At 46.6% G+C, this 12,826-nt stretch overlaps 1 protein-coding gene across 4 annotated transcripts in view; it reads left to right on the top strand.

Annotated features, from left to right (window-relative positions):
- Nucleotides 1–12,826, top strand: part of LOC122940818 (rap1 GTPase-GDP dissociation stimulator 1-like) — a 331,161-nt gene that overhangs the window by 175,140 nt on the left and 143,195 nt on the right. For 3 of the 4 annotated variants that reach the window (XM_044297600.1, XM_044297602.1, XM_044297603.1), the window contains exon 5: nucleotides 4,319–4,447. The exons of the other annotated variant lie outside the window; for it this stretch is intronic. In XM_044297600.1, the coding sequence (XP_044153535.1) occupies nucleotides 4,319–4,447 (129 nt within the window). The remainder of the gene's footprint in view (nucleotides 1–4,318; nucleotides 4,448–12,826) is intronic. 4 annotated transcript variants of the gene reach the window in all.

Raw genomic sequence — 12,826 nt, forward strand, 5'->3', positions numbered from 1 at the left:
TTCTCTAATGAGGTTGAGGTCCCCTTCCTGTACTACCAGAGAGTTTTTTGCCCATGGTGTGGGAAAAGGTATCCCCATAAGTATCTCAAATGGTGATATCCCTAGCTTTTTATTAGGGGTCATCCTGATCTCAGCTAAGACTATTGGCAGTATATCTTTCCATTTCTCAAATGTGCCCCCTGTTGCCTTTTACAATTTATCTTTTAGGGTTCCATTCATGCGTTCCACAATGCCGGAGCTTTGTGGGTGGTATGAGATATGACATTTCCATTCAACCTTAAGGAGTCTTGTCAGCTCCTCGTTTACCTTTGAGGTGAAAGCTGGCCCTTGGTCAGATTCAATTACCAATGCACAGCCCCACCTTGGAATGATGTCATGTGTCAGTATCCTTGCTACTGTTTTGGCATCTTCTGATATTGTAGGGTAGACCTCTGGCCATCTTGAGAACATGTCAACTATGACCAAGGCGTATTCTTGTTTACCTTTCTGACTAGGTATGTGTGTGAAGTCTACCTGCAGATGTGTAAAAAGAGTGGCGGGGTAATCAAGGTGTTGATGTGGGACTTTGACATTGGTGTTTGGGTTGTTCCTCAAACATGTGATACACCTTCCCACATAATCTGACACTAACTGTTTAATGCCTGTAATATAGAAATTTTGTGCTAGCAGCAGGTGTGTTGTTTGAATGCTGTTGTGTCCTATTTCATGAAAATGGGCAATGAACAGAGGGGAGCTGTGCTGTGGTATGCATGGTTTCCCCTCTTTGCAAATTAATCCTGTCCTAGGATCCTTCTGCAAGATTGGTGTTACTCAATCGGCCATTTCATCGTCAGTAGCTAAGGACTTGAGATCCACAAGCATCTGAGTTAACTCAAGTGAAGGAGGTACTAAATATACCATTTGCAATGTGGCCAGGGCCATCAGTGCAGCCTTCTTGGCCTCCGCGTCTGCCAGGGCATTGCCTTAGGACACATGATCTTAACCACCAGTATGTGCCCTGCAGTGGACAATTGCAATCTGTGAGGGCAACTAACTACTGTTAAGAGAATGACAGGTGAGTCTTTCCAATGTTTTGTGACCTATGTGAAAGTGGGGGTACCGTCCTCTGGCCAGCATCAGTGTTGACCCTGTTGGTTCCATTCAATGGAAAACCTTGGGTTCTATTTATCATTTACCTGGGGCTGAGTGCCAGGGTTTGAGTAGCGCTGTCGTCTGGGGAACGGGCATTGCCTCGCCCAGTGGCAGATGGTGGCTACTACTGCTCAGGGGTTTGATTTGGGCTGTAAGGTTTCTGCTGAGACTGTAGTGGACCTCTGTTACCTTGACCTTGATAGCCTCTGTTCCTGTTCCCCCGTCCCCTCTGGTTTCTGTTGCCGGCATACCCATGAGTAATTATAGATTTCCTTACCTCGAAACAGCCTGCTCCCTATTTCTCATATACCGTAAATGCTTTTCAAAATCTGCAACGTTATCAGAAGTCCAGGAGGATACATTCTGTTTCACGGCAAGCGTCAAACTAGGCAATAGGTTGTTTACAAAGGTTGAGATAACCAAACTATCTTCGTTAGTCACTGTGAGACCTGCTTCGTGTTTCCAGCAATCTATGAACTGCTTCCAGAAATCAGTAACTGACTCATTGTTCTTTTGTTTGCATGCTACAGCTATGGGGAGGGAGGACCTCTCTTTGAAAACCTCTTTCATGTGTTCCGTGAGTTATTCCCACATGTTTTTCCTGCCCTGTTCTATGTTCAGGCTTTATGTAGTAGCATCGGGGGGTTGCTGAATGCTGGGTATTTTAACCCAATCCCACCCTGAGTGCATCCCTATTATACCATCCACTATCAGCTTCATATCCTCCTGTGTGTAATTTCTCCCCTTACATGCCCTTTTCAGATAGGTGATAGTACCTAATGGTACTGTAGTGGATTTGGGACAATGTTTGATAATCCTATTGATGTCCTCTATTTCTATGGGTTTCTTCATTAACTGATCTCCTATTGTCAAAGGGGAATAAATCCTCATGTCCCTTCTCCTGTTCTTTACTCCTAGTGTGTTGGACGACGGGACTGGTTAACGTATCTTCCTCCCTTTGTGTCTTTTCTGTGAAACAAGTGTTTTTTTGTACAACCTGTGGGGAGGGGGGGGGGGTTGGTGGGAGATGTCACGTTGATGAGACACTAGGGGGTGATTTGTTTAACATATCAATTGTATCCCGAACACTGGGTGATTCTATTGGTTTGGACGCTTGTCCTTCTGTTGCTTCAGTGTAAGAATCAGGTTGTTGAAAGACAGACGCTGATATCTGTTCCACCAAGGACACAGGTGGGCTGGGTGCTGTGGGCACTGGTTGCAGGACAATATGACCTGCAGCCAATATTTCCTTCTCTGAGAAATAAGGGTAGAGCTTCTGAATGCTCGATTTCTTTTCAGTCACCCTGTGGTTTTTGGTTACACTCGGTGTTTTGTATGGCAGTGGTTTTTCTAGGATTTTGTTCTCTCTTCCCTTTCTGAGGTCCGCCTCAAGATCGTGTTTATTTGAGTCATTGGGTAAATTTTTAGGTGATTTGGCCTTTTTTGTGGGCCTATCATACCAATGACATGCTATTTCTATCCATTGTTCTCCTTCTTTTTGCATATATGTTGTGTCCCACTGTGGGTCTGGGTCAAAGTGTGGCCAGGCGACTTTGTCTCCCAAACAGTCCTTTGACCATATCCATGTGATAGGGACTATTGTCAAAGTCACGTGGAAATGGACTACATGCGTCCATAAACTCTGTCCATCCTGCCAAGTTATCTACCCACGGATTGATGAGGTAGTAATTTGTGGGACTAACCCTTGCAACATATTATTTACATGTTTCTTCTACATTTGGAGGAGGAAACTCCACTTTTGAACCTTGTCCACCCATAATATATGACAATACACAGCAATAGTAACAAGGAGGTATGCCTGTACACTTACCACCCAGACAAGACCTCCACAAAACAAGACAGATAATCAATAATTGATCTTATCATTTTATAGTAATAGTAATCTTATCTATATGGATCAAACCAAGGTAGGTCAGTCTCCCTGAGACTGTTCTCTTACATGTACCCCTGGTACTAGAAAATCTCTGTTGACAGTTAGATAAAGTAAATAGATTTCCCTGAGATCCTATGGTGTGTCCCTCACACAAAACAACTTACGGATAGATCTCCCTGAGACTCTATGCGGTGCGTGGCACTCCAAGTGTCGGCTTTAATTCATGAAAGTACTCCAAGTACTTATTATAAACTCCCTGAGTCTATTTAAGGCTTAACAATGTATCCCGGATACATAATAAAAAACCTCACGGGTAGAGATGTGGCCAGTGCCCTCGGACCGGGCAGTGGACAAAAAGGATGTCTCTCTTACCGGACACGAGGATGGCCTTCTCTCTCCCGGACGAAGTCCCCAAACTGAAAGGATTTGGGGATTTGGACCTTTCTGGACCTCTACGACCACCTTGGTTTGATGTCACTGACATCAGGAGAGATATTTTTCAGCTAGCAATAACATAACACACACACACACAGAGGTATCACTGAGAAATACTCTAACTTTATTATACTATCGCTTGGCCTTATATAGGCAGTAGAAAAGTTTGCATAACAACAGCGTTTAAACCAATCATAAAGATAAACATTGGTGCTCATACACATACTACCGAAACATCCTTATATGGTATGTGTACGTGCAGTAAGTAAAAATAATAGGTTTTAATCAGTCACATATAAGAATGATGCAGTTGGGCCGAAGGACCCTGAATAAGGCAAGAACGTTTGTACTAGTTCTTGGAATTCCCAGAATCTGTCCTGGGACAGATAAGCGAACCTAACTTGCAGCGGGGGGACTTGAAACAGTGCATGGGTGAGATGTTATAACAATTCTTTACATATTTAGAGAAGACAAGATGGAGTCACATTTCTCTTCAGAGACCATTATATATTGGTTTTTATTGGATCCATTTACATATAGTACTTACCTAATAATGCCATATCACCCTTCTCTTTAGGGTAAATATTCTTGGTTCTGATATCCTTTCTTGATCACCTAGATCATCCATTCCCATTGAGTATTATTCTTAACATTTATTTAACAGTTCCATAAATAAATTTATATAGTAAAAACAGAATTAACAAATGAGGTCTCCTCTAATAATATTATTTCTCCCTTTTCTTCGATAGATTGCTGATAGGATCCCAGCATACCCATAGAGAAATTCTGAGGCACTCTGTAAAATTGGATATTTGGCAGTTACCTATTATCCCATTTTATTTAATTTTTTTCTTTCAGATGAGCTACAAGAGCAGCTGGTGGACCTTGATGTCATCACTTCCTTGGTCAGGATATTAACTGATTACCCAGATAATGATACGTTGGTGCGTGTGGGTCTGTTGGCCTTGTCCAATCTGGCGGATCTAGGTTAGAAATCTCACTGTAAAGTATAAGCAACATATGAATGATTAACTATTGTGACACAGTGAGAGATTTTGTTTGGGAAAACAGGCATTTCCCTCCCAGCATATGCTGCTGGACTGATTTACAGCCAGGTGAGGTCAAATACCGGACTGGATTTTAAGTGCCGGTTTAGGTTTTGGTAGCACCTGGCTGTCCTTAAATAGGCAGCTGGGCTCAAAAGCTGTGTCTCTGTGTTGGGATCTGGGATCCTTGTGTCTGGATAAAGGCTTGCTACCCGTTTAGCATGAAAACAGGTTGGTTCTGCTATTAGCAAGGACTCCGAGTTAAAAATTGCTGCATGGTGTAAATTACCACCAATACCGCAAGGTGACTTTTTGTTTGAATATGACTGCTTGTTTTGTCGCTTGCCTAAAGTGTAAATAGAACACTGAACTGTTTGATCCAAAGAACTTGTTGTTGCCTCTATACTGTGTCCGCTAATCCTGTCAGAGCAAGTCCCCACACTATGATGAGTTTGTTAACCACTGTATTTACTAATGCTCATCAAAATCCATGTACAGAAACATGAGGTGCCGGCATCTCCCGCTGGCACACTTACAGCCTACTGGAGTGGCCCTCAAGACTGGTGTAGGTATGGGGTGCACACAAGTCAAGTAATTGTTGTAAATAGTAAAAGTCTGCGGGACTAACCCAAAAAAATAAAAATTATGTATTGAAATATAAAATACACCATGGTCTACAATGAGGGTGACATTTAACAGTGATGGACGTTTCCCACGATCTGCGCTTCGTGAGGCTTCGTGGTGTGCATTTTATATATATAACAGGAATTAGTAATGGACGAACATCAGCCAGGACTTTTCCGGAACGCGTGTTAACGATCAAATGTTTGTGAACCGCGCGTTCGCGGCAGGCCCTATTCACTTTAATGGCAGGTGAACCAAAAAGCTTTCAGGTAATAATTTCAGCCACCAAATGCTTACTAGAAGTGCACAAATAGTCCCACAACATGGACAGTGACATACCAGAGGGGGGTTAATGGCAAAAATTCCCACAACATTTTTTAATTTTAATCAGGGGCCATTTTTATGCATCCTAAAGGGAAACTCAAAAATGTTTCCTACTGGAGCCTAGAAAAGTTATATTTTAGGCCACGGGAGTACTGGCCCCAAAAAAATTAGGCATTGACCTGACAGGAAAAAAAAGTGATTATGTGGCTGGAGGTACATTGGACGATCAGTGGATAACAATTTTACAGTAGGCCAGTGAAGTACAGGCCCCAAAAATTATGCATTCACCTGACACAAAAGAACAAGTGATTATGTAGGTGGAGGTATATTAGACAGTCAGTGGATAACAATTTTACTGCAGGCATGTGGAGTACAGCCCCCAAACATTAGGCATTCACCGGACAGAAAAGAACAAGTGATTATGTGGCTGGAGGTATATTAGGCGGTCTGCGAATAACAATTTGACTGCAGGCTAGTGTAGTACAGGCCCGAAACATTAGGCATTCACCAGACAGAAAAAAACAAGTGATTATGTGGCTGGAGACAGGGGCGGACTGAGAACCCTCAGGGCCCCCGGGCAAAATAGATCAAGGGCCCCCTTCCAGGTCCCACCCATGTTCCGCCTACAGCCATGCCCATGTTCCGCCTCTATCCACACCCATATCCTGACTCCACCCCCGGTAGCACCGTGATCGTTACGCCACTGATCCCATCACTACAGAAATACAGCGCCCCATACCTTTTACATCCAGTGACATCTCTGTTGATGTAGATGTTCTCTGTCCTCGTCTTCTCCTTTTAGACCAGACCACCATTTTCAGTCTCTGCAGTTTGACAACAAATAAAAGTCTTAGTTTACTACCTTTCCATCATTCTCCCATCTTCTGGACAAATGATCCTACTACCTTCAATACTGTGCCGCTGTGCTCCCCAACACTATACTTCAGATAACAGATAATACCGCTGATAATACGAGTACCTGACAGAGCATATAAAATACCTCTTTGTTGCCTTAGTAGAAGTCCCCATAGTGCCCCATAATAATGTGCCAGTAACAAGTGCCTCTCCATGCCCCCCATGTGCCAGTAACAAGTGCCTCTCTTCCCCCATGTGCCAGTAACAAGTGCTTCTCTCCCCCCCCATGTGCCAGTAACAAGTACTTCTCTTCCCCCCCATGTGCCTGTAACAAGTACTTCTCTTCCCCCCATGTGCCAGTAAAAAAAAAGTGCTTCTCTTCCCCCCATGTGCCAGTAACAAGTGCCTCTCTTCTCTTCCATATGCCAGTAAGAAGTGCCTCTCTCCCCCCATATGTCAGTAACAAGTGCCTCTCCCCCCATATGCCACTAGCAAGTGCCTCCCTCCCCCTCATGTGCCAGTAACAAGTGCCTCCCCCCCCATATGCCAGTAACCAGTGCCTCTCCCCCCATACGACAGTAAAATGTGCCTCTCTTCCCCCCCCCCATATGCCACTAGCAAGTGCCTCTCTTCCCCCCATGTGCCAGTAATAAGTGCTTCTCTCCCCCCCCCCATGTGCCAGTACCAAGTGGCTCTTTCCCCCCATATGCCAGTAACAATTGCCTCTCTTCTCTTCCATATGCCACTAGCAAGTGCCTCTCTCCCCCCCCATGTGCCAGTAACAAGTGGCTCTCCCCCCCCCCCATATGCCAGTTCTTCCTGCAACATGCCAGTCCGCAGGGGTAGAACACGTGAGGTTCACGGTGGGCCGAAGTGTACAAACAGTTCATCAGTTACTCACGGTTTAGCAGACGCCTCCCTGGGCCAGCAGTGCAGTGAAGGGTAGAACAGCACTAGATTCTCCGGGGCACACTCTATTATAGGGGACACCGGCCAGTTGGTGATCGAGGTGCCCTTGATGGTGATGGGGTTTCTGAGTGCTTGTGCGACTGGGCCCTTGACTTGGTATTGGTAGAAGTATGATGTTAGAAGAATGAGGAAGGTTTAAATCCAACTGGGAACTTTACTATAACAGTTTACATCCAGTAACAAAGCAGTCTCTGGTACACATGCAAGTTGGATGTGATGAATCCCAGTAACAGGCTGTACTTGTAGTAATGTGTCAGGCTAGGGTAGTTAGTTATGTACTTATTGGTGTTCAGCTCTTTGCCTTGCTTCAGTCTTATTTTAAGTAGTTCAAGTCCTAGTCTTCTACACACAAGCGATGCAAAATAAATCTTATCTGTCCTTAGAATAACGGTGAGGCTGCCATAAGCTAATATGTCCTTCACCTGGATACAAAGGCGCCTAGAGCCCAGTATAATGGTTTTGTCCTTCCTTTATCTTTGTCCACTGATAAACTTGACCGAGATTCACTTGCTACTCCTGAGGAGTGGATGGTAGAATAGAGACTTTTCCTCTGCCTCACTTCCTGGCCTGGTACTGAGATCCAACGATGGCTACTCTGGGCCGTGGAGCCCGAGAGAGAGAGCTGAGAAGAGAGGAGCCCTCTCCTACCTCCTCCACACTCATGTACTCAACCACTACATCTTCCCAACTAGGCCTGAACTGTCCTATATATACTGTGGTGCTACCCCATCTAGTGGTGAGATGTATGTGGTTCACCTGACAGCCTGGTAAAAAGGAATTTTACATGATAATACAACACAGCATGATATAAAGATGACAAGAACAAGCTTTTGCAGTTCCCACATAAGCTAGTGTGAAGCTGCATCCCCCCATGTGCCATTAACAAATGCCTCTCTCCTTCCCCCCATGTGCTAGTAACAAGTGTTCCCCATATGCCAGCAAGTAGTGCCTCTCCCCCCATGTGCCAGTAACAAGTGCATCTCTCCCCTCCATTTGCCAGTAACAAGTGCCTCTCCCCCTGTATCAGCATACAAGGGAATGCTCCAAACTCTGAACGGAACCTCATGAATGGCTGCTAGCAGGCGATTAGGAAACGCACCCAAGCGACTTACATTCCTAGCAATCAGTCTCTAACAGCATACAGTGAATCCCCCAAGAACGACAGCCAGAGCTGTGTGTTTATTGTTCTTATATAACATTGTTCCACACTAGTACCACCCACAGGGTTTTGCAAAAACAACCAATAAACATGTACAATACAGTAAAACACTCCCACACAAAATCCTCCCCTCTGCCTGTGATACAATTACTTTACACAATGGGTTGATGTAATTATCACAGGCAGGAGAATACACAATGTCTTCTGTCCTGGAGACAACCGAGGAGTAATTCAATTATCTCTCAGGACAAAGGGAAATCGCCAATACACACGTGGAGACAATAGGACAGACATCACTACTCAAATATAAAATGTCCCAACCATTACAGTAAACATAGACATTTAGCATATCCCCAGATGGCTTGGATCTCAGCACTCAATATATACAAACAGTGCTCAGATGCCACAAACACAGTCAAATCGCCATGGGGTTTAAGTTTAGTATGGGCTGATGAGAGGGCCCATAATCCTGGGGCAAGAGGCTGGCAACCAGGCTTCTCCACCACCCAGTGGCGAGGTTGGTTTCGCCACACCCCACATGTGCCAGTAACAAGTGCCTCTCCCCCCCCCCCATATGCCAGTAACAAGTGCCTCTCCCCCGTCATGTGCCAGTAACAAGTGCCTCTCTTTCCCCCCACTTGCCAGTAACAAGTGCCTCTCTTTCCCCCATGTGCCAGTAACAAGTGCCTCTATTCCCCCATGTGCCAGTAACAAGTGCCGTTCCCCCCCATATGCCAGTAACAAGTGCCTCTCCCCCCCGTCATGTGCAGTAACAAGTGCCTCTCTTTCCCCCATGTGCCAGTAACAAGTGCCTCTCCTTTCCCCCATGTGCCAGTAACAAGTGCCTCTATTCCCCCATGTGCCGGTAACAAGTGCCTCTCTCCCCCCCCCCCCCCCCCACATGCCAGTATCAAGTGCCCCCCATGTGCCAGTAACAAGTGCCTCTCTCCTTACCCCCCATGTGCCAGTAACAGAAAGTCCAATAGAAAAATAATAAACTTTTACCTACCTAGTGATGACGCAATGACAGCATTGCACCGCCTGCATCGACCTCTGATAGGCTGCCAGCACAAGGCCCGCAGCCTATTAGAGGAACACGGAAGGGAGAAGCCTCTCCCTCACCTGCCCCACAGCACAGCCATCTGTATCGCTGTCCTGAGGATGGCGATACAGATGACTATAGAGATGTACGCTTTCACAATGGAAGCGTTTATCTCCCTGTGACCTGCTTCCTCTGCGGGTCCCCTTCCCGGCCGGGCCCTCGGACCACGTCCGAAGTGCCAGACTGCTCAGTCTGCCCCTGGCTGGAGATATATTAGGCGGTCATTGGATAACAATTTTACTGCAGGCCAGTGGAGTACAGGCCCCAAACATTCATCGGACAGAAAATAACAAGTGTTTATGTATTAGGTGGTCAGTGGATAATAATTTTACTGCAGGCCAGTGGAGTACAGGCCCAAAACATTATACATTAACCTGACAGAAAAGAACAAGTGATTATGTAGCTGGAGGTATATTAGACAGTCAGTGGATAACAATTTTACTGTAGGCCAGTACAGGCCCCAAAAATTAGGCATTCATCTAACAGAAAAGACCTTTTATGCCACTGTATATACATAAGACAAGGAAAAAATTTTGTTCCGGGTCGCAAACCAAGAGTTCCATGGCAAATTGTGCCAGCTCTGGCCACATGTCAAGCCTGCACATCGAGTAGTCCAGGGGTTCCTCGCTTCTCAGAGCGTCCACATCGGCAGTTAACCCAATGTAGTAAGACACCTGTTGGTCTAGGCGTTCGCTGAGGCTGGATCTGGAGGGCGGCTCTTGATGGGTTGGCTGCAAGAATGATCTCATATCCGAAGTGACCAACACATCTTTAAACTGCCATCTTCTTGCAGGCGCGGTAGGATTGGTATCCGCACCTGTTTTGCTGTAGGTGGAAATTCCTCTGCCAGCGCCTGCAACAACAGAATGCAGCATCTCTCGCAGCAAGGCCTTGAAATGATGCATTCTGACAGCCCTCTGTGATGCTGGTAACATGTCTGCCATTTTGTGTTTGTACCAGGGGTCTAAGTACGTTGGAGCATGAAGGCCCCCATTAACACTAAATTGGAAGTGGTGGAGCTCTCTGGCTCCTGCTCATCGCCCACGAGAATGTCATCCTTGGTCTCCTCCCCCCAGCCATGGACAACACATGGGATCCCTAAAAAGTTTAAAGTCCAGTTCCTGCTCCTCGACGGCTTGATCAATGACATGGTGCAATGCACGCTCCAAAAAGAAGGCAGAAGGTACAATGTCAATGATGATGCCCTGGCTGCGACTGACCAGTTTGGTGATCTCATCAAATGGCCGCAGAAGTCTGCATGCGTCGCGCATGAGCAGACACTGGCGCGGTGAAAAGAAACCAAGCTCTCAAGAACCTGTCCTGCTGCAGAGATTGTACAGGTAGTCATTACCGGCACATTGCTGCTGGAGCAGCCTATCAAGCATATACAAGGTGGAGTTCCAGCACTTCGGGCTGTCACGAATCAGACGTCTGACAGGTAGGTGGGGTCGCTGCTGAACATCAGCAAGGCGAGCCATGGCCGTGTAAGATCTTCTAAAATGGCCAGAGACTTTTCTGGCCTGCTGCAAAACATCCTGGAACCCGGGGTATTTGGCAACGAATCGCTGCACAACTAAGTTCAGGACGTTAGCCATGGACATAGTGTGTGATTTTGCCTTGTTTCAGCGCACTTCGCAGATTGGCACCGTTATCATACACCACTTCACCAACTGTCAAATTGAGCAGGGTTAGCAACTAATCGGCCTGTGACCGCAGAGCTGAAAGCAATGCAGGACCGTTGTGGCTCTTGGCTTCCAGGCACAACAGCCACAGCACAGCATGGCAACATCTCATATGGCATATCAAATAGGTTCAGGGGATTTTGGGAGATTCAGCGGAAGAGGCAGTAGCAGTGGAAAAGGAGGAGACAGAGGATAGAGTAGGAGGAGGAGAAGAAGTGGCAGGCCTGCATGCAATCCGTGGTGTTAACACCAAATCCACACAGGAGCCACGGGTTCGACGTCCGAAGGTTCACCCAGTGGGCAGTAAAAGTTATGTACCTTCCCTGACCGTGTTTGCTAAACCACGTGTCTGTGGTCAGATGTATCTTGGCACCGACACTGTGTGCCAGAGATATATATTTAATTGCTGCTGAACATGGCCATATAGCTCTGGGATGCCCTTCTGAGAGAAATATTTCCCTCCGGGGACCTTCCATTGTGGTGTGCCAGATGAACGCGACGAAGGCACGGTGGAAGGTGGAGCGGAGGACAAATGGGAGGGGAGAAGAGAAAGAGAAGAGGCAGGAATTGGAGCGCCAAGAGTGTGGCTTTGTGGGTTCTGACGGCATTGCTCCCACTGGGCGCGGTGATGGGAGGCCCGGTGCCTTCCTAATGCTGTCGTCCCTAGGTGAGTGTTGGGCTTACCGCGACTTGCGTTGACAGCACAGGCTGCAGATGGAAACACTATTGTCAGCAGCTGACACGTTAAAAAAAAGCCCACACTGCGGAGCCATGTGCCGGCGTCCTGGGAGTGTAAGATGTGACCATGCATGGTGGATGGCTTGCTCCAGATACATTTGAAGTCTGCTTTTTGCCTCCTTCGCACTGCGAGTTCTTCCGCCTTCTCCTCCCTATCTTCTGCTCCATCTCTCCCTCTGAACTCCCCTCCTTTTGCTCTCTTGTGGGCACCCATCGACACGTCATCATCGTCTCCTTCACCACCACTGAACATTAGTAATCTCGGAGTAGGCAGCAACAGCAGGGACCACCCTTCTTGGGCTGATCTGGGTACTGTCGTCAGACTGCTGGGTGGTGACTGTTGCTACCTCCTCTTCCTCATCTGAGCAGAGAGTGAGGAGGGTGCAGATACAGAAGATGAGGAGGGTGCTGAAGCGGAAGACTGAGTGAGCCACTCAACCAACTCTGGTGTGTCCTTTGACTTAATTGCATGCACCTTCTCCAACTTCTCACTTAGGCTCTGGTCTGGTGCACCTGCCCGACCCCTTCTACCCCTGCAGAATGGCCTGCCTCTTCCTCTGCCTGTCATTTTCAAAACAACCCTGTTCAAAAGTCCCTAGAGAAGAGCACTATTTGTAGAAGCAGATATATCGCAGGCTTCAATCAGTATTTGATGGAAGCTGGTATAGCGCACCCCTCAATCATTATTTGATGGAAGCTGGTATAGCGCACCCCTCAATCATTATTTGGTGCAAGCAGGTATATCGCACCCCTCAATCAATATTTTGTGGAAGCCGGTGTATCACAGGCCTAAATCATTATTTGGTGGAAGCAGGTATATTGCACCTCTCAATCATTATTATGTGGAAGCCGTTATATAGAACCCCT

The sequence above is a fragment of the Bufo gargarizans genome, chromosome 6, assembly GCF_014858855.1.
Source record: "Bufo gargarizans isolate SCDJY-AF-19 chromosome 6, ASM1485885v1, whole genome shotgun sequence".
NCBI classification, from domain to species: Eukaryota; Metazoa; Chordata; class Amphibia; order Anura; family Bufonidae; genus Bufo; species Bufo gargarizans.